Source organism: Sus scrofa, chromosome 2 (genome assembly GCF_000003025.6).
Source record: "Sus scrofa isolate TJ Tabasco breed Duroc chromosome 2, Sscrofa11.1, whole genome shotgun sequence".
NCBI lineage: Eukaryota > Metazoa > Chordata > Mammalia > Artiodactyla > Suidae > Sus > Sus scrofa.
Window position 1 is genome coordinate 89,635,211 of NC_010444.4, and position 22,650 is coordinate 89,657,860.

Below are 22,650 nucleotides of genomic sequence, written 5' to 3' on the forward strand. Positions count from 1 at the left end.
GGGGGTTCCTATCCCTGGCTGGGGAACTTCTGCATGTCAAGGACATGGCCAAAAAAGAAAGAAGAAAGAAAATAATGATACTAAAATAGATTCGATAGTAATTTAATGCTTTCAATTACATATGAATTTGCAACCTGCTTTGTTGTTGAATATGCCACTTAGATATAATAAATCCTAATAAATTATCTTTTTTTTAAACTTAGAAAGGACTTCAGATTTTTTGGTCAGTTATTTTATAAATAAGGAAATGGAAGTCAGAGTTCAAGGTCACCTAATAGGTTAGTGATAGAGCCTTTGGGTTAATTACTATGACATATATCTATATGCTTAGCACTCAGCATTCTGGGCATTTAAAAGGTGCTCAGTAAATCATTGTTGGCTGAAACACAAAGGCCAATGCACCTTGTTTGGTTTGCCTCTTATTTTCAAATCACTTCTAGGGAGTTCGTCAATTTTATAGGCTATCATGTTCCTACAAAACTGATTTTAAATTTTACTTTTTGTCTCTTTTCACAAAATGATCACCGTTGTAAATTGTTAACATGTGTTTTGCCCATGTGGCTGGGAAAGAGTCCTTACAGTTAGCAGAAGCAGATAAAGGAAGGCCAAGTTTGGTTGCAGCTTTCTTGTGTGACTTGCCAAGAAATTTAGTTTACTTAACCATGAAAAGGGGGGGGTCAGATGAACTGATGTCCAGTGCTTATTTTTTAAGCTTAATAAAAAACTCAACCATCACAAAAAATCAAATAACCCAATTTAAAAATAGGCAAAGGACTTGAATAGATATTTCTTCAAAGATAATAGACTTTTCTCTCCAAGATGATTCTTTTTTTTTTTTTTTGTCTTTTTTTGTTGTTGTTGCTATTTCTTGGGCCGCTCCCGCGGCATATGGAGGTTCCCAGGCTAGGGGTTGAATCGGAGCTGTAGCCACCGGCCTACGCCAGAGCCACAGCAACGCGGGATCCGAGCCGCGTCTGCAACCTACACCACAGCTCACGGCAACGCCGGATCGTTAACCCACTGAGCAAGGGCAGGGACCGAACCCGCAACCTCATGGTTCCTAGTCGGATTCGTTAACCACTGCGCCACCACGGGAACTCCTCCAAGATGATTCTTTAGAGAAATCACCACACCTACACCACATGAAAAGGTGCCCATCATCATTCAGCATCAGAGAAATACAAATCAAAACCACAATGCAGTGTCACCTCATATCCATGAGGATGGCTACTATTAAAAAAAAAAAAAAAACCCGAAATAGAAAATATTGTTGAGGATGTGAAGAAATTGGAACCCTTGTGCACTGCTGTTAAGACTATAGAATGTTCAACTGCCATGTTTGTTCCTCAAAAAATTAAAATAGAAATACTGTAGGATCCAGCAATCCCACTTCTGGTATATATCCAGAATAATCAAGAGCAGGATCTTGGCGACATGTCTGCATTCCCATATTCATTGCAGCATTATTTGCAATAGCCAAGAAGTGGAAATAACCCAAATGTTCATTGACAGATGAACAGATAAACAAAATGTTGTATGTAAAAGCCACGGAATATTATTCAGCCTTAAAAAGGAAGGAAATCCTGGCACATGCTGCAACATGGCTGTACCTGGAGGCCACTATACTAAGTGAAATAAGCCACATAAAAAGATAGATGCTGTATCATTCCACTTATGTGAGGTATCCAAAGTAGGTATATTCGTAAGAATAGAAAGTAGAATGGCAGAAAGCGGGAATGGAGAATTGTTTAGTGGGTATAGAGTTTGAGTTTTTCAAGATGAAAATGTTCCGGAGATCTGTTTGTCTAACAATGTGAGGATATTTAACACTGATTAACTGTGGACTTAAAAATGGTTAAGACAGTAAATTTTATGTTATGTGGGATTTTTAAACCATGATTTACAAAAAATTCTATATCTGCTTTTATGTTGTTAAAGAATAAACTTTTGATTTATTCCTTTCTTGAGATGTTAACAACTAACCTATGTGATATTATTATATTCTGGTGTCCTTCTAGGCAGGCCTAAAGAGCTTAAGTGATAGAAGAAACTGGTGAAGCCAAGGAAAAAATTTTTTTCTTTTTAGGGGGGCACCTGCAGTATATGGGGAAAGTCCCAGGCTAGGGGTCACATCGGAGCTGCAGCTGCTGGTCTACGCCACAGCCACAGCAATGTGTGATCCAAGCTGCGTCTGCAACCTACACTGCAGCTTGTGGCAATGCTGAATCCTTAACCCACTGAGCAAGGCCAGGGATCAAACCTGCGTCCTCATGGATACTAGTCGGGTTCTTAACCTGTTAAGTGACAGTGAGAACTCCCCAAAAATATTTTTTTAAAATCACCTCTTTTTTTTTTATTTTTATTTTTTTTTGCTTTCTGGTATAAGCCTGATACTGTTCATTCTGGTGGTGGGCCTACTAGTGCGTCCATGGGAGAGCAGGGTGTATATGACACAGGATGGACACCCTCCTGACAGCTTCCTTAAGGTTCTTTTTTGTTTGTGTTTTGTTGTTCTGTAGGTTCAGAGCTTCATGCGAGGCTGGTTATGTAGAAGGAAGTGGAAGACCATCGTGCAGGATTACATTTGCTCTCCTCATGCTGAAAGTATGAGGAAGAGAAACCAGATTGTGTTCACCATGGTCGAGGCTGAGTCAGAGTATGTTCACCAGCTCTACATCCTGGTCAACGGTTTCCTCCGGCCCCTGCGAATGGCAGCCAGCTCCAAGAAGCCCCCCATCAGCCATGATGATGTCAGCAGTATTTTTCTCAACAGGTTGGTCTTGGCATCAAGAGTCACGTGAAAGACTTTGTGTTTCTGAAAAGAAGTACCATAAATTCACTGCTGTGAGCTTATGATATTGAAAATAAGAAAGCTCTCTTTGGTTTTGCATTCTTAGCCCAAATTTTCATATCCTTTTTTTTTTTTTTCCTTTTCTTTTTTTTTTTGTCTTTTTAGGGCTGTACCCGTGGCACATGGAAGTTCCCAGGCTACGGGTCCAGTTGGAACTGCAGCTGCCGGCCTACGCCACAGCCACAGCAATGCCAGACCCAAACCACGTCTGTGGTCTATACCATGGCTCACGGCAATGCTGGATCCTTAACCCATTGAGCAAGGCCAGGGATCGAACCTGTGTACTCATGGATGGCAGTTGAATTCGTTAACCACTGAGCCATGATAGGACCTCCCAAATTTTCATCTCTTTATTCTTGAATCTTGGCATCTAGTTTTCTATTTTTCTTCTCATTGTGTGTGTTAAGGAAGATAATCTCCTCAACATAATAATCATGGAGTGATGAACAGGTCTTCACCTGAAATCTATACAGAAGTACTTTAGGAAGGATGGAAACTAACAGAAGGCCTGAAAATCTCTAAGTTTATTCACTCAGTAAATATTTGTACTACCTTTACTGCTGAGAGTTCATCAGTGAACAAAGCAGAAAATACCTGCCTTGATGGAACTTAACATTTTTTTGGAGCTGAAATTTTGATGTGGGAAGGCAGATAATGACTAGTGCATAAGTGGAAGATGTAGCTTTTATGTGGTGATGAGTGCTACGGAAAAAGAAGCATAGCGGGGGAAGGGACTTCTTGAGTATTTTACTTAAAATTTTAGTTACTTTGTGGTTTTCGAGTAGATAATACATTTACATGGCTCAAAAAATGAAAGCAATACGAAAACATCAAACAGCAATTAGAAGTCTCACTCTTATTCTGTCTCTGCCCATCCCATTTTCCTCACTTGCTCTCTGTAACCATTTTCTTTTTTTTTTTTTTTTTTTGTCTTTGTTGTTGTTGTTGTTGTTGCTATTTCTTGGGCCGCTCCCGCGGCATATGGAGGTTCCCAGGCTAGGGGTCCAATCGGAGCCATAGCCACCGGCCTACGCCAGAGCCACGGCAACGCCGGATCATTAACCCACTGAGCAAGGGCAGGGACCGAACCCGCAACCTCATGGTTCCTAGTCAGATTCGTTAACCACTGCGCCACGACGGGAACTCCTCTGTAACCATTTTCATTAGTTCCTTATACATCCTTCCAGTGTTAATTGATATAGATCAATCAAATATGAACATACAGGAGTTCCCTTCATTGCTCAGCAGAAACAAATCTGACGAGCAACCATGGGGACCCAGGTATGATCCCTGGCCTCACTCAGTGGGTTAAGGATCTGGCGTTGCTGTGGGCTGCAGTGTAGGTTGCAGATGTGACTTGGATCCTTCATTGCTGTGGCTGTGGTGTAGGCCCGCAGCTACAGCTCTGATTCAACCCCTAGCCTGAGAACCTCCACATGTTACCAGTGTGGCCCTAAAAAGACCAAAATAAAATAAAATAAAATGTGAATGTAAGTCTTATTTCCCCCTATCTTACACAAAAGGCAAGTATTTAATATGTACCTGCTTTTTTCCACTTCACAGTATATCTTGGACATCATTACACACACACACACACACACACACACACACACACACACACACACATATATAAAGAGCATTCTAGTTTTTAAAAGCTGCATAATATTATATTATATGAATGTCCTGTAATTTTTCTGTAGCTAGTCTTGAGAAAGGCCTTAAAGATAAGTTAACATTTGAGCAGAGACTTGAAGTTGGGGAGGAAGCAAGCCATGTGGCTACCTTGGGGAAGAGAACAGCGATGCAAACAGGGGAGACTACCTGTTCAAAGAGCCTGGGGCCGGAGCTCACCTGGCATGCTTGTTGGAGGAACTGTCAAGGTCAGTGTGGATGAAGGAGGATGTCAGAGAGGTAACAGTTGGGGACATTGCACAGATGTTTGCTTTTACTCTTAATGAGATGGAGAGACAGTGGTGGGGGTTTGATGAGAAAAGTAGCATGACATGACTTATGTTTTAAAAGTTCACTCTGGTTTCTCTGTTGAGACTCGGCTGTAGGGAAGTCAGTTTGATGACTATTGCAATAAACCAGGTGAGAGATGACTTAGCAGGGAGTCGTGTTAGGCGGCTGTGGCAAGAATCTAAGCAAGAGATGATTGCAGTGGAGGCAGTGATGAGTGATTGGATTCTGGGTATATTTTTAACGTAGAGCCAATAACATCTGTTGATGAGTTTGCTGTGGATTTTAAGGAAAAGTCCAAAGATTTTGGCCTGAACAACTAAAAGGATGGAGTTGCTATTTTTTAAGGGGGGAAGATTGATGTAAGAACAGGTTTAGGGGAAAGATGAAGAGGTTTTTTTTTGTTTGTTTGTTTGTTTGTTTTATTCTCAAACCTGACAAGTCTGAGATGCTATTAGCCATCTACATGTAGAAATCAAATTAGCAGGGATGGATATTAGTCTAGAGTTCAGAGGAGGAGTTCAGGGCTGGAAGTATAAGCTTGGGAGTCTAATAGCATATGGACAGTATTTAAAACTGTTAGTCTGAATAAGATTACCAAGGGAGCGAGCACAGATGAATGAGAGAAGACCCAGGACTGATCCCTGGGATATTCCAACATTTAGAGATTAGGAAGATAAAGAGCCATCTAAAGAGAGTGTAGAGTACAAGGTAGGGTTGCAGTATGTAAACCAGAAGACTGGGTTGTCCTGGAAACCCAGGCAAGAGGGAATGAACAGCTATGTCCAAAAGGTCAAATAAAATAACCGAAGTGTATCTGTGGGCTTAAGAACTTGGAGCTTATCAGTGACTTAGATGAGAAGCCAAAGCCTGATTAATGGGGATTTGGAATGGAAGAGAGTTGCTAAAGAAAACTCTTTCTTTTTCTCTCTCTCTCTGTTTGTTTTTTTTTGTTTTTGTTTTATGTCTTTCTGCCATTTCCCGGGATGCTCCCACGGCACATGGAGGCTCCCAGGCCAGGGGTCAAATCGGAGCTGCAGCCACCGGCCCACACCGCAGCCCACAGCAACGCCGGATCCCCAACCTACTGAGCAAGGGCAGGGATCGCACCCACAACCTCATGGCTCCCAGTCGGACTTGCCAACCACTGAGCCATGATGGGAACTCCAAGAAAACTCTTTCAAGGAGGGTTGCTGTATAGAAGATCAGAGAAACAGGGTGGTACCTGGAGATAAATTAAAAAAATACTAAGGAATGTGTGTGTGTGTATTCAGATGAGATGAAAATGACACCAGTAATGAGGGGGAAAACGTTGTAGGAAAGACAGGGGAGAATTTCTAGAGCAGTAAACTTGTATAGGCAGAAGTGGATAGAACGTGGTAAACCAGTCAGGAAATTGGCATTAGGTCAGAGCATGGGCAGGGAAGGAATAGTACCTGGACACAGGTAGTTAGGAAGCAAGGACATCAGGTGGTAGTGCTGTCAGGAGGGAAGTGTTGGCATCAGGTAAGAGAGGAAGAGGTGTGAAATAATGATCACGGAGAATGGAGCAGTGAGTGGACGAGGGAGGTGTAGCATAATTGCTAGGCTGCTCTAAGACCTTATATTAATATATTAGGTTGGTGATCATGACTTACAGTGACACTAGTTGTATGTTGTTCTTTAGCCAATTTCAGTTGCCTGGGCGCAGGTGCAGAATGGATGGAGAGTTGTGTTCAATTGGTACTGATGTTGTACGAGGCTTATATGAAGTGAAGAAACAAGAAGGGAGTTGTAGGTATATACAAGGAAGGGATTATAACACCAAGCCATGGAATCTAAACGGTACAGAGAGGCAAATGATATTGGGAGAGGTTTTTGTCAGTGATAAGGTGACAGGATCAACGGTTTTAGGTCCTGGTGGTGTGAGGGATTTGAGGAATCAGGGTTCTCAAGGCAATGAACCCAAAGACGAGGTGGTCAGAGAATAGTGGGTCTGAAGCTGAGATGGGGATGCAGTTATTGACAATGGCAAGGTCTAGGATACGATTAAGACAGTGTTGACAGAGGTCAGTGAAAGACAAAACCCACAGAGGAAGAAGTTCAAAGCCCCAGAGAGACCTGGTTATTGGAATGTTGTGTGTATGAATTGGAGTCACCAAGAATTGAGATACGAGTGGTGCTGGAAGAGAGACTGACAGTGAGCTGGGAGCTAAGGGCCTTCAGCCCTAGAAGACTGTCTGGGGGGTGGTGAGCCGGGGGCGTCTGTCATGACTGCAAAAAAGGAAGGATGATGGGTGGCAGTCTGGTAACATGAGATGAAAAAAGCTCGTCTTTTGCGGTGTGAGGTAGAAGGGAGACTTCGCCGTATTGGGCGGTATTGGCTCCGCTGAAGTACTTAAGATCCTGAGCATCCTGAGGTTTTGCTCTTGATCCTCAAGCTATACAGCTAGCATTTGGGTGATACTTCAGTCACCCAGGCATGTAGTTTCAACAGTTCTGATGGCAGTGGACAGGATTGTGAACTGCGCTCTGATAGTGATGCCATCACAGCCTGCACTCCAGTGGCTGCCTCTTGGGGGTGTTTCCAAAGGATTGCCTGATCCACAGTTTGAAAGGCAAGACTTGTCATATTGTTTTATTTGGAATCAAGATGCTATGATGTCCATTGACAGAGAAGTGGAGCATATACACAATGGAATATTACGCAGCCATTAAAAAGAAAGAAATAACGACATTTGCAGCAACATGGATGGACCTAGAAATTATCATGCTAAGTGAAGTGAGTCAGACAGTGAGACACCAACATCAAATGCTATCATTTACAAGTTGAATCTAAAAAAAGGACACAGTGAACTTCTGCGTAGAACAGATATTGACTCACAGACTTTGAAAAACTTATGGTGTCCACATGAGACAGGTTGGGGGGTAGGGGGATGCACTGAGGGTTTGGGATGGAAATGCTATAAAATTTGGTTGTAATGATTGTTGTACAACTATAAATGTAATAAAATTCATTGAGTAATTAAAAAAAAGATGCTATGCCTCTTTTGGGAAGAGAGACAGTCTGCTTCATACAGATTAGCAGTTGTTAACTACACTGGGACTTAGATGGAGATTTGAAGAGTTATGTTTTAAAGGTGAGGCTTACAGGGTGTTTGTTGTCATTTCTGTTGTTTAACTAGATCCTCTTTCCTTGCTTTTGAAATTGAAACCTTTGGCAGGTCAATTCTTTTGAATTTCAACATAGACTTTATAGTTTAAAAATATAATTCAGAATTGTTTCATCTGTTTTCTAACCATTTAGTTGTCATAATATGAAGGTAGATGTAACAGTTTTCAGCGTAGGAAAGAGAAACCTCCTCTCTGATTGGAGGGAATTCACTGCTTATAAAATCCTACATCAACTATATTCCACTAAAATTTATTTTAAAAAAAGACAGTAAATTAAAAAAAAATCCTTTGGAGGGGCTGGAGGAAAAGTCTGGGAGCTGGCCCTGAGATCATTGAGTTCAAGGGCACAGTCCCATAACTATGATCCAGAGGTTAGGGAACTATTGCTACCACCACTGTCACCACATCTGCCTGATCCACAGTTTGAAAGGCAAGGCTTGTCATATTTGCCTTTCGGATGCATGAAGCTGGTTCCAAAGTACTAGAACACCGAGGCTGGAGACTGAAATTGCCCCTAAAATGCTCACATCTCCAGGGTTGACTTTGGGTAGCAAGAAGGTGGCCTCTACTTCACTTGCCATGTCTTACCTAGTACATCTATTAGTGGAACTGAATTTACATCTAGAACCCTACCTGTGAGGAAATCTGGAAAATGTAGTTTGAGTTCTCCATCCTCTGCACCTGGAAGAGGATGGAATGGAGATTGAAAGACTAATCTACAGTCACTGCCAAACTAGATTTGGTTGAAATCTTTAAACCACAAATACAGCTTAGTTAAAATTTGTATTAAAGAAAAACAAATTACAGTCTTCAAGCAGTGTCTGTTACGCTTCGTGGACCACTTGGAAATAGTAAGGATTCCCCACTGATGTTTCTTTTTTTTTTTTTTTTTTTTTTTTTTTTTTTTTTTTTGTCTTTTGTCTTTTTTTGTTGTTGTTGTTGTTGTTGCTATTTCTTGGGCCGCTCCCGCGGCATATGGAGGTTCCCAGGCTAGGGGTCGAATCGGAGCTGTAGCCACCAGCCTACGCCAGAGCCACAGTAACTCGGGATCCGAGCCGCGTCTGCAACCTACACCACAGCTCACGGCAACGCCGGATCGTTAACCCACTGAGCAAGGGCAGGGACCGAACCCGCAACCTCATGGTTCCTAGTCGGATTCGTTAACCACTGCGCCACGACGGGAACTCCCCCCACTGATGTTTCTTATTATGGAATTTGACTTATAACAAACGAAGGTATTTCACTGACAGAAATAATCCTGTATTTGATTGTGTCAATGGGTTAGTTCAGAAAAGCCTTCAAAGGTTCATTCCAGCAGGTTAATTCTACTGAGGGGAAAGCAGATGTTAATCTGGTACCTTTTAGAAATTTGGATCTCTGATTTATGCCTAGTCTTCATTTTAATATATCTGTGTAGGCTCCATCCTTTGCAGAAGATTCCTCTCCACTTCTGTCCTGGGAGTGGTTACGATAGAAGTCTGTCAAATCCTCTACCTTGTTTCCTTCCGTCAAAATTCATTTTGGTGAAAAAGAGAGACCTATCCCCAAGTTATTATCTAGAATTAAATCTGAAGAGAGAAGGATCATAACTAATTTTCTGATTATCACTTGAAGTGCTACATCCCAACAGTAGAAAGCTGTTTTTACTATAAATTGATGAAGAGGGTTGTATGACAGTAATTTGGTGCTTACTGTCTTCCAATACTTGAGGCTTAGCTCAGAGTTTTCTTTGAGATTTTCAGGTCATCTGAAAGAGAAATTGATTTGTGGGGGCTGGTATAATCGCTGTCGTTATTAGAGGCCCTCAAAGACATATAAATCATCCATTTATTAAGCCTTTAAGAACTCAATGGACTGGAACAAAATAGTTTACAATGACTAAATTATGTTATTTTTTTCATTTTTTTATAGTGAAACAATTATGTTTCTTCATGAAATATTTCATCAAGGACTGAAGGCCAGGATAGCCAACTGGCCCACATTAATTTTAGGTAAGTGCTTGCTTTAGAGAGGTAAGATTTTCTCTTACTGTGGCCACAGTTAGGGTAAAGTAGCTTCAATGTTATTCAGCCAGTGCTACCTGAATTTCTGTAATAACCCATGACCTTCCTTAGACATTGGGATTCTGTTTCCTTGCTTTTTTGTCCTTTCCCCCTGGCCCATCAGAGTTCTTTGGGGGCTAGAGCTGGGCTCTGCCTCAGGGTGCATTCTAGCTGGTCAGTCATTTGAGCCTCTGGCTGGGCACCATGTATGTGTGATTCATGGTGCCAGGAGCCGCCCTCTGTCCTTCCTGCAGAGTGGACGCAGGCTCTTCCTGTACCTTAGAACAGTCACCAAGCACCAAGAGACATTGCCATGTTTACTTCTTCTTTCCAGCTGATCTGTTTGATATTTTACTCCCCATGCTGAACATTTATCAAGAATTTGTGCGTAATCACCAGTACAGCCTCCAAGTGCTCGCCAATTGTAAGCAAAACAGAGACTTCGACAAACTCTTGAAACAGTATGAAGCCAACCCTGCCTGTGAGGGGAGGATGCTGGAGACGTTTCTGACCTATCCAATGTTTCAGGTAAGTCGTCAGGGGTGCGTTGATAAGTCATTGATTCCAGCATGATGTGACTGATACCTGGTGGGACCAGAGTGAGGTTGCCAGTGTCCCCTGTGGGGAGTTAAGGCACATACGTATCATCTGTCATTTGAGTTTGACCCTGAGATAAAGAAATTTATGCCATATATTCTCTTTCTAGTCTGTCCAGTGTATGAAAGAAAACTGGGCCTTATTGAGGCAATTAAATCAGGAATGGTTTTGTGAAAAGCAGCACAATTTTCTCTTTACACAAAGATTCCTCCCAGACCTCTTCCATGGAGTCTCCTCCTCCAGTGTGTTTAAAAATATTATTAGGTTTACAGAAATAGGATGCTATGCAAATGTTCCAGTGTATGCTGGTTGCATAAAAGGTTCCGGGGGAGTGGAAGGACTGCTGGGCAGGTATTTGTTTTCCTGCCCTGTTGTGATTGCTGCTGAGTCTGCCGTGGCCGGAGCCCTGCAGAGGAAGATGACCTTCTGTGTTACAGAGGCTGTGAGGACAAGGGAGGCCAGAGGCACTGGCTGGGCGTGGGGACTCAGCCCCGAGTCAGGTGGTTGCATTGAGCCTGGGGCTTGACCTGACCTTCACTTTTTGGGATTAGAGCAACCCAGAGGCTTAAGTTCACTTAGGTGCTTTCCAATTTCTAGACTTTACCCTTCTTTCGTGAGAACTGCAGAGGCCAAGATGTGAATTAAATCTCCTGTTCTTTTTTTAAAAGTGTTGATTCTGTTCTTTTGGACAAGCCTTGCATGTTCCCATAGTGGAATTTGTGGGGCTTCTGGCCAGGCCTCCAAATTGTCATGTGGCAACCGATTCTCCTAATCATGGGTGTTCTCATTTCAGTGGAGAACTTTGTCCCCCTGAATGAGCATCTCTGACCCTGGCTGATCATTTTGTAGCCTCAGAAGTGCTGCTCTGCTTCATAACTGTTTGTCTTAAAGTTTGTTGGTCCTGCTTGAAATCCTGGAAGTCACTACAGAAACTTAGTAAGATTTTTAAAAACCAAAAGGATGCATTTGTAACAACTTAAGTACAGTGAAACTTTATAATGTTACTGTGTTGTTGTTGTTTTTTTATGAAATTCAGTTGTTTAACGTTTTGCCCCTCTGCAAAAATACTTCACAAGAAAAACTACGAAGAAAATAATTGTTTAACCTTATCCAAAATTATAATATAAGATCTTATTTACAGTGAAAAAATTGTATGTAGTTCAATGTTCTGAGATTCTGTCTGAATCTTTGGCAGTTACCTCTAGGCCATGGTTAAATTCCCTAAATTGAATCTGTCTAGCAACACCCAGCTCAGGTGAATATGCAAAGGTAGGGTTGTGAAAGACACATAGAACATTCAGAGAGGTCCCTAACTCCCTTTCTGACAGCCTAGGAGTGTCTTTTCCAGTATTTTTTCTTCCCCTGGGTGTGGTGCTCTCCGTGGTTTAAAATGTCAAAACAGGGAGTTCCTGTCATGGCTCAACAGTAATGAACCTGACTAGTATCCATGAGGATGCAGGTTTGATCCCTGATCTCACTCAGTGGGTTAAGGATCTGGCGTTGCCATGAGCTGTGGTGTAGGTTGAAGATAACGGCTCAGATCCTGCATTGCTATGGCTCTGGCGTAGGCCGGCAGCTACAGCTCCTATTTGGCCCCTAACCTGGGAACCTCCATATGCTGTGGGTGCGGCCCTAAAAAGACAAAACAAACAAACAAACAAAACAAATAAATAAAATGGCAGAGCAGTACTTGCACTTTAGGCGAAGTGTCCAAGCATAGTTGAAGGCAGGGCCTTGGGAGGGCCTTTGGATTTCTTAAAAATGCTGAGCTATTCTTCTTCTACCAACCTTTCCTCCTTCCTCTGGAATTTAAGCCCAATAACAGCTTGTCGCTTTGACTGACCCCAAAGAATTCCCATAATGTCCGAGAAGGGCCATTGGACTGGGGGTGTTGAGGAGACCTGCGTATCTCCCTCACCCTTCAGAAGGAGCACTGGGAAAAGACCTGGACCAATCTAAATCTGTTTCTTACTTTTGAAATTGGGGCAGCTGGGCTCTATTTATCTCCCAGAGCTCCAGCTCTCTGACTGTGATTTGGGGCAAACTAGACTGGTTCTGGAAGTTTGGGCTGGGTAACTACAACTGGGTGGTGTTGTGAGGCACCTTGTGATAGTCTAGGACGCCCCTCCTCCCCCCAAGACCGTGGTGGCCCCACATCTTGGAATTTAGCTGAGGGGGCAGATGTTGAGGTTCTCTGGTTACTTTAAGACCTAGGTAACCAAAGGTGCTGGGAGAAGCCTCCAACTTAAAGAATTTAGCCAGAATCGGTCCAACTGCAAGAAATGTGCAAATTGAAGGAGTGCTGAACTGTGCTCTTACTTATTTGCTTCCCTGTAATATGTCCCTTCCCTATAGCTGTTTCGAACAGACCATGAAGGGAACTCATCAACGTTTGCTGCCCAAGGACTTTGTTCTCCTTGGCATCTCTCTCTCTCCTGCTTTCTCCCTAGAAATGACCACGTGGGACATTTGAGGGGACAGTGCCCTTTCTAGATGCTTGAAGGTTTTTTTCGTACTAGGTTCATGCTGTCCTTGTTCCCTTTCAATCCTTTTGCTAAGGAGTCCTGAAGGCATTTGCTCTCTCACATGGGCCAGCTATATACCTGCTACCCTCTGCCTGTGTTGTATCAGCAGTGGTACTTGTGCATGTCTCTCTTGCTCCAGTGTAGGTTGGACACCTTGGGATGAGGCTGTGGTGCTGTGCATTTTCCCCATAGAGCAAGAATGGAAGATGTGATCTAGGCTCCTACTGCCAAGGGGCCTCTGCCCAGACTTTTTTCTGGGGCCTAGATGTGGAGGCAAAGGTTTGTGTGGGCAGAGGGAGGAGGAGAGGCAACTGGAAACTTAAAGGCTGTGTATGTTTAGAAGAGAAAAGGGTTATATTCTAACTCTTCCTGGACCTGTTGTTAAGTCAGTTGTTATTCCTGAACCACCTTGAAGTATGGGAACATGGAGGAATTGTAGAATTTGGATGATGAAGTGAATTTCCCCTCAGTTGACCTATTAGGCAAGTAAGTTCAAATGTTACCAAGAACATTTTGATGGAAAATTATGTAGTCATTAACATAATTTTTGTTTAGCAAAGGTGGTGGCTTGGCTGGAACTGTTTAAATTGGCTTCAGCTGCTCCTAATCCATAGGTAAGCAGATCATGGAATCTGCTTCTGATAAGGACAGTGCTGTTATTTGTCCTTCAGAAAGTAGCCACTTGCTGCTCGAGTCACTTGTTTACTGAAATTGGAGAGCAAGCTAATTAATGTCTATAAAGTGACACATATTATTGCATAATGGAAAACATGGTGAATTATGATTCATCTGACAGGACTTACTAAGATCCTTGGGTTTTGAGGGGACAAATTTATAATCAGTTCTTAAATATACAGGTGTACTCTTAGAGAGCTGGCTGCTTCTCTCTGCAGAAATCCTTTGCCTGCTTTTTGGTAGTTTCAGGCTTGTCCAGTTTTCCACCAGAAAGTGAGATGGGCCGGTTACTTTCAAATCCATCCACTTGAGTGTTAGCCAAAGACCTCTCTAAAAATAGATTTAATTAATGGGGGAGGGTCATGAAGCTATTGACTAAACTTAGTTTTGTAGGTTTTCAGTGCATTATAAGTAGTCAGGCTTCCCATTTCTGCCCTCTCTGTTATGAAAAATTGAGAATATTAGGTGTTGATTACCTCGATTTTCTTGTAGAAGTACTAACTTAGAGGCGAACTTTTATCCATCATGGCATTATGCAAAAGGAACCTTTCTGGTCATACTTAGCCCAGGAGGCTTCACCACCCTTCTGCTACTGGAGAGTCTATACGTCTGAAATCTTGACTCAATGAAGTTCCCTAAGACACGATCCCAGAGGATGAGCTGCAGACCAATGTCTGCACTTAGGGTGCCACCCTCTGTGCTGATGCGTAAGTGTGGGTACTCCGTAAATATTAGTAAATAACCCAATGAAGGCTACCGCCTGCAAGAGAGCAAAAGCAGATCTGTGCCTAGAACTGCCAATACAAGTCGGAATGGAAGAAGCTACCCATAGGGCTTTGGGAAGCCGTTTTACTTTCTTCATTCTTATAGGTCCTTTCAAGCCCAGAGGGAGACCTTAGTCCCTGCAGAAGAGACCCACTGGGCTGCTGCACTGGTCAGAGTCAGGCTCATAGCTGGTTCTGCCATTTACTCTGAGGCCACCTTGGGCAAGTTTTGGAACCTCTTCATGCATTATTTGCTTCTCCATAAAACAGAGAAATGATCCTGATGTTTTGTTGGAGGATTGGGTATACATGCAAACCCTGAGCTCCCAATCTGACCCAGCAGGTTGCGTTATGGTAGCTGTTGTTCATGCAGGTTTTTATTAAAGTTAAACACACTGCCCTTGCTTTCCAAAATTTTTTAGTTTATGAGCCAGTGAAAAATATATTGATTCAATATAACTTGAGTTAACTCTCCACCGTGGTCTATTAAAACCTTCACAATATTGGTGGAGTTTCTGTCTTTGAGAGAATTCAGATAGTCTGTTCATAAACAAAAGTACAAACAAATAATCTAATTAAACAATACTTTTTACCACTAGAAAGAGTTGAAGTAGAGTAGGATCAGAATGTAATAAGGGCGAACATATCATTTCCAAATTTTAATTCTCAAAGAGAACATTGTAGTAGGATTTAGTTTTTTGAAAAAAAGTGTAAACAGGCAAATAAATCTCAGAGACTCAAGTGACTTGCCGATAACTGTCTGTTTCCCCATGAACCAGTTTTCAAAAATTATAATTGAGAAATGTACGATTATATTAAAAAATCTAAAGAAACAATAATTTCTTTCTTTCTTTCTTTCTTTCTCTCTTTCTTTCTCTCTTTCTTTCTCTCTTTCTCTCTCTCTTTCTTTCTTTCTTTCTTTTTTTTTTTTGGCTTTTGTCTTCTTAGGGTTGCACCTGCAGCATATGGAGCTTCCCAGGCTAGGGGCTGAATCAGCTGTAGCCATCAGCCTACACCACAGCCACAGCAATGCAAGATCTGAGCCATGTCTGTAACCCACACCACAACTCACAGCAACGCTGGATCCTTAACCCACTGAGCAAGGCCAGGGATCTAACCTGTGTCCTCATGGATGCTAGTTGGGTTCGTTAATCACTGAGCCACAACAGAAACTCCAATAATTTCTTTGTAATACTTTGCCTTCATGTTTTCTTGGCAAAGTATTTGTGTTCGTGTTTGCAGTTTGAAGGCTAATTTATTTTCCATGTATTTCTTAATATATATACATGTAAAATAATCACGAGTAGGAATGAACTTTTCAGAAGTGATGCTAGCCCAGAAGAGAGTGTGCAGTGTTGCTCACTCTGACATCTTGCTCATACTGGCCTTTGTTTGCTTTTAGATTCCTAGGTACATCATCACACTTCATGAACTCCTAGCTCATACTCCCCATGAGCATGTGGAGAGGAAAAGTCTGGAATTTGCTAAATCAAAACTAGAGGAACTATCCAGGTATGTGGAGAGTTTTGTTTTTTGGGGGGTTTGTTTTTTTGTTTGTTTGTTTTTTGGTCTTTTTAGGGCTGTACCTGCAGCATATGGCTATGGCACAGCCACAGCAACTCGGGATCTGAGCCTCATCTGTGACCTACACCACAGCACACAGCAACTCCGGATTCTTAACACACTGAATGAGACCAGGGATCTAACCTGTGTCCTTATGGATACTAGTTGGGTTCGTTAATCACTGAGCCATGGTGGGAACTCTGATAATAAAGCTTTGATAAGGCAAAGGAGCATGTTAGTCTTTTGTGGAAATCTCCTCTGTATATCCAGGGAACAAGAAGCAAGACACAATCCGGTATCTCAGATTCCACTGATCACTAAATGCTGGCTCCTAAAGTGGTATAGAATCAGTCTGCACATTCATTTTAACCAAGAAAAAAATATATCTTTGAAAATGGTTTTATGAGAGTTCTCACTGAGGTGCAATGGGATTGGCGGCGTCTTGGGAGCGCTGGGCCACAGGATCCTTAATTCACTGTGCTGGGCCAGGGATCAAACCCATGTCCTCATGGATACTAGTCAGGTTCATTACCACTGAGCCATCATGAGAACTCCTCCTTTATTTATATTTTATTTATTTATTTATTTAGTCTTTTTGCTATTTCTTGGGCCGCTCCCTCAGCTAGGGGTCTAATTGGAGCTGCAGCCACTGGCCTACGCCAGAGCCACAGTAACTCGGGATCTGAGCCGCGTCTGCAACCTACACCACAGCTCATGGCAACGCCGGATCGTTAACCCATTGAGCAAGGGCAGGGACCGAACCTGCAACCTCATGGTTCCTAGTCGGATTCGTTAACCACTGCGCCACGACGGGAACTCCTATTTATATTTTAATTTTAATTTTTTAAAAAAAGCATAACTCATTTAATTATTTAGTTAATTAATTTTTTGGCTGTAGTATGCAGTAGCTTGATGTGGGATCTAGGTTCCCAGAACAGGGTTTGAACGGGGGGCAGGCCACAGCGGTGAAAGCACCGAGTCCTAACCACTGGACCTCCAGGGAACTTCCCACCCATTTATCCTTTAGAATCATGCTGTAAATTGCTTTGTTTGAGTGATAACTTAATGAAGCCTGGCTGTCTAGCGTGACTTATGCTAAACAGCCCCTACAAGTTCAAAACCCACAAGTTCACAGCCTACAAGTTCGAAACCTAGCTTCTCAGACGGAGCTCCTTTGCTTACCTGCTGGGGCAATAGAAAATCTCTTACCATGATCCTTTGTTGTGTCTCACAGGGTAATGCACGATGAAGTGAGCGACACTGAAAACATAAGGAAGAACCTTGCCATAGAAAGAATGATTGTGGAAGGCTGTGATATCTTGCTGGACACCAGCCAAACTTTCATCCGCCAAGGTAAGTCGTTGTTCCGTGGACCCACCGTCTGAATGATCTCTGCGCCTGTTACATTATCACTGGCAGATCCAGGAAAGCATTTTGGAGCAGGCTTGATTTAGCTGTTTGATTGATGCTGTTCATGCAGGACGTCCCCATGGCCTTGACCGAGGCTGTGGTTGAGGCCCACCTTTGTGCTGTTTCTTTTCAGGGGCCATGAAAAACAGCAACACAATAATAGTAAAGCACGAATGGGACAGTAAATTACATTCTGACTGGACTCTCCTCCTCAGTGGACCCGACATTCTCTACAGCTCCAAGGAGGACAGATTGGTCTGGCCGATTGGAGTAGCAGTGCCAGGCGATGACGACATCCAGGCAAAGGCCCAAGAGAAACTTGCATTGCTCAAAGCCCTTTCACATAGCAGTGGGGACAATGTCCGAAGTGAAAACAGCTGTCTCTTGTTCCCCTTTTTCATCAGCACTTCCGGATCAGCCCCACATGATATGACTTGATGCAACTGGTAACTCCAGTTGCTAGATGAAATGTCTCGATTATTAACCTGCCCTGCCATGCTTTGGTGTTGGTGAAGGTATCATGTTTGAGACGTGTGCTTTGGGGCATCCCCCAGTAAATTAAGCTTTTGAAGAGTGAAGATATTCGTGCTGGAAACTGTAGAAAAGCGGACGCCTAACAGTGGATATTTTATTTCTCCGTGACTTGCGTTACCAAGTGCAGGAATTAAAACCACACTCCCAGTTCTTGTTAAGTGCTTAGGTGTTCTCGAGGAGGGGAGCATGCCTCATGGAATTGATTCGAAGCAGCATATTACACACATTCATAATTTTGAACTTGGTGAGGAGTGGCATATACATATGCAACTAGAGTTAACCTTTAATGTGGTTTGTTTATAGCATGCCAGTATTATTTGAAGATATCTGCATTTCTAGTGCCTACCAAAACGTGCTGCTTGAAATATCTTTTTTACCTCATAAAACAAGACATTATTTGTGCTGCATGTGCTAAGTGTTGCACAGAACACCTAAAAATCTTAACACATGCTGTTCTATTTTACATTATTTATTTGCAAGCAGAGAAATCACACAGATGTTATTTAAAGTTTGAAAGTATATTTCAGGATATACCATTCTCATTTTTGGCTTTAAGTATTAATTTTGCTTTAAATAATAGTGGACTATGATGTTCACATCAAGTCTTCGTAATTACCCCTTTCTTCCTCCACACAGACTGTGTCTCCCTATTGGCTTCCTGCCTTCCTGGCGCTTGTCTGCCTTTGTGCTTTTATGGGTTGTGCCCCCAGCCTGGGGGCCAGGAATGCTCTGCCTCTCTCGTGCCTATGCTTATCCTCCTAGGCTCAGGTTGGACACCTCTAAAGAGCCTTTTAAAATTTCCTCCTCATCTTCCCCTCCCTGCTTCCTTCCAGGTAGAATGAATTACTTTCCTCCTTGTCCCCAAGCATCTTTGCTGCGGGTGCATGTATTTCTTCCTCTTGTATTTTTATAGGTCTCTGAATGTATGTTTGTCTCCCCCAGTAATTGTAACTCTAAAGGGCAGTGTTTATAAATTTTCTCTTGCCTAGTACAATGCCTTCCATTATAGATACCTGGAAAAAATGGACAATGAATTAAATTGAGTTGCTTTGCTGTATTGCAGTTTTGAATGTCAGTTGTCTTATTTTGTATTTTTCTTGTATTTGGCGTTCACTGAAAAATACTTACTAAAGGACTTGAGCTTTATAATATGTGAAAATGGAAACAAAAGTTCGTATAACTAGTATTCAATGTTCTGAAAGGACTTTTGATTGAAAAGTATTATAACACATAAACATTTAATGTAGTTCTACAAACGTAAACAGTTTTGATCTAACTCTGAAGAAAAAAATCTATGATGAAAAATGCTGGAAGGTTGAATACAATGAAGTTATATTTTTTTTTCATTGCACCTGGAGGAAAAACAGTCATGAGCCATCTCTCCCTTTGATTCATGTCCAGATGTTATTTACTGCTTGTCCTGTACCACATGTTTGAGACACTTCTTTCAGCTATTAATATATCTGATGTTATTGCTGTATTGATGTTAATATAACGATTTGCCTTTCAGCAGTATTTTTCTGTATTGTTTGGTTTGGTTAGTCTGTTAAGGAATTATTCAATAAAGGTGGCTTTAAAAAATCAGCTTTAATCTGAAGGTAGAAAGTAATTCAATTATGGACAATTTGGAAAGTTTGTATTATTTGCTTTGGTTGCTCCTATTATTACTTTTACTAAGTACCTTTAATAGGCTTTAAAACTCATTGCAGTGGGTTTCTTATGGTTTTTTTTTCAAAATTTGCGGGATTCTGTTTTCTATGAAATGACTACAGTTTAATTGTGTACTTGTGTTTGTGTTTACTTTTAGGGATGATATGAAGTCTGTTTTTCAGTGTGTGTGTGTGTGTGTGTGTGTACAAATGCATGTGCAAAGATATATGCATGGTTTCAATCTCAAATAAATTTTCCTTCTGAGGACAAGAGAAAATAAGTCATCCAGGGCATCTGAAAGGCTTCCTCAGAATATGGGTATCAGCCAACCTTGAATGTCAATCTGTGGGAATTTAGTGATTGAAAAAGCAGGTTTTATTGTAAACTGATTACATTTGTTAGGCAATTGATGAGTAATGTGAAGGACTGTCATAGTGGTCTGACGTTGTCATTGATTTTCCAAAATCATTTCTAAGTTTCTTGAGCAAATGTTTCAGTGTCCGAGGCAATGATAACTAGACAGTATAGATGCGTCATGGAGGCCCAGTCCTGTCTCCTCCACTTCCTTGCTGGGTGATATTGGGCAATTTATTTAACCTCTCTTTGCCTCAGTTACCTCTTTTAAATTGGGGTTAATAGTAGTACCTATCTTTTAGGATTGTTCTGAAGATTAAATGAGCTAAGTCTCACAAAAGCACCTAGAATAGTGTCTGTGAGATTATGACATAAACTTTAAAAACTGAGACCTAAACTTTGGAATGGATTTCTATTTTCATACATGAATATTTATTAGAAGATAAAGACACTCTAAATGGACATTTTGTGCAAAACCTATCATACATAGTCACCATTGTCTTATGGAAATGTGAATCAGGAAAATTAAATAAAGGTGACTGAATTTAGAGCTAAATGCATTGAGAATGAGACATGAACCTCTCTGGTATTTTAATCATTCCCAGACTCAAAATCATGTACTTTCAATGTACCAGTGTTCTTTGAAATCGTAACATGGGGTCTAAAAATACTTTTACCTTCTCAAATGACTATCCCAGTAACTTGGTAATTGCTCTTCATTCTTTTTCACTACTGAGTGAAATTAAAAATAGAACATTAACTAGTCTTGAATGCCATGCTATGGGAATTTAGTGATTGAATAACTGTTTTTTGGTAAGTTGACCCCAATTATTAGATAGAATGATGATGGCGATGCAAAGGACCATATTGTAGCAATGCTCTGATACCGAGGAGTTAACTGACTTAAGACTTATAATTTCTCTAATTTGTATTAACTGGAAAGGAATATTCAAGTCTCATGGTTGTGTTGAAACATCATGTCAAACATAAGATAAAATGTGAAAAAAAATCCACTTAACATGTTTTGCAATGTGATTATTTTATAAACCAGTGTTGAAATTGTTCACTTTTAATTCAGGTGTATAGATTTCTGTGCATATACCTAATGCACATAGTTTCCTAGTTGAATATGAGATGAATAATTATTGACTAAGCCTGCTAGTTTATAGTTGCCAAGGAAACATTTGTTTTTTACCTCAAAGCTAAACTTCACAGTGATGACTTACATGCGCTAACAGTGTGTTTTATAATTTCTGGTTTACAAAAAGATAATTAAATACTAGAAGAATTTACCTGTGAACACATTACTATCCAGTTTTCATAGCCTCGGTTATTTCCTTTCTGAAAGTGACTCCCAAACCCTCTTGTCCACCTGTCTCTGCCCCAGTCTTCAGCTCTGCCCAAACCCATCTGCCTGGGTGACTCACGCCCACTCATGGCAAAGCAAGAACATGCTTTTTCCATCATTCCCTTTCCGACTTTGAGTATTTAGGTTGCTGAGGCCACTGCATCCTGGCCGAGCCACCGAATTCGGGGTGACCCTAGGAGGGAAGCTTCATCGGCAGGCCTCCGTTTCGCCTTCTGTGAAAGGAGGGGATGTCCCAGGTCCTCTGAAAGATCTCTGCCTTGGATTCCACCCAGAGGTCTCTTGGGTACCATCCTTCTGCTATGACTTGCTCATCTACTCCTCTAAGCATTCTGCCTTCTGCTTTTTCATCTCTCCTGTATTCTTCGTATTTCGTTACTGGCTGCCTGTGCTCTCTGCCACCTTGCTCCCACCTACTTCTCCGCCTCCTCTCCCATTCTATTCATTGGAACCAAGCCTTCTCCCTCCCTTTTCCCCAGTCCCACACCCTCCCTCCCTCAGAACTGCCTCCGTGTTATTCTTTAGGACCCAAGAGCAGCCTTAGCTAAACACTCACCTGAACAGATGGAATCAGGGCCTGAAAACTTGGGTTCTTTACCCACTGCATGTCCATCTTTAGATCTCTGTAAAAGTAGATGCTGTTTCGAATATTCATATGTTAATGTAAACATTTCGTGACCCACAATCATAGCTTTACTATTTTACATATATAAAGAGCTTCAGAGAATTTTTTTTTCTCCTCTTATAGAAATAATCTGTGCTCATTAAAAAAAGCAATCAGGAGGAGTTCCCATCATGGCGCAGTGGTTGACGAATCCGACTAAGAACCATGGGGTTGCGGGTTCGATCCCTGGCCTTGCCCAGTGGGTTAAGGACCCGGCGTTGCCGTGAGCCGTGGTGTGGGCTGCAGACGCGGCTTGGGTCGCGCGTTGCTGTGGCTCTGGTGTAGGCCGGTGTCTGTGGCTCCGATTGGACCCCTAGCCTGGGAGCCTCCATGTGCTGAGGGAGCAGCCCAAGAAATGGCAAAAAGACAAAAAAAAAAAAAAAAAAAAAAAAAAAGCAATCAGGGGAGTTTCCATTTTGGCTCAGCAGGTTAAGGACCCAATTTTGTCCCTGTGAGGATGCTGGTTCCATCCCTGTCCTCACGCAGTGGCTAAGGATCCAACGTTGCCACAGCTGTGGTGTAGGTAGCTGCGGATGCAGCTCA

At 41.9% G+C, this 22,650-nt stretch overlaps 1 protein-coding gene across 5 annotated transcripts in view; it reads left to right on the top strand.

The window, feature by feature from the left end:
* The window catches only part of RASGRF2 (Ras protein specific guanine nucleotide releasing factor 2), a 268,156-nt gene that overhangs the window by 109,263 nt on the left and 136,243 nt on the right, over nt 1–22,650 (top strand). For 4 of the 5 annotated variants that reach the window (XM_021084499.1, XM_021084503.1, XM_021084500.1 and 1 more), the window contains exons 5-9: nt 2,520–2,773; nt 9,875–9,954; nt 10,340–10,533; nt 15,969–16,078; nt 17,364–17,482. In XM_021084499.1, coding sequence (XP_020940158.1) covers nt 2,520–2,773; nt 9,875–9,954; nt 10,340–10,533; nt 15,969–16,078; nt 17,364–17,482 — 757 coding nt within the window. The remainder of the gene's footprint in view (nt 1–2,519; nt 2,774–9,874; nt 9,955–10,339; nt 10,534–15,968; nt 16,079–17,363; nt 17,483–22,650) is intronic. The other variant, XM_021084501.1, reaches the window with a different exon arrangement.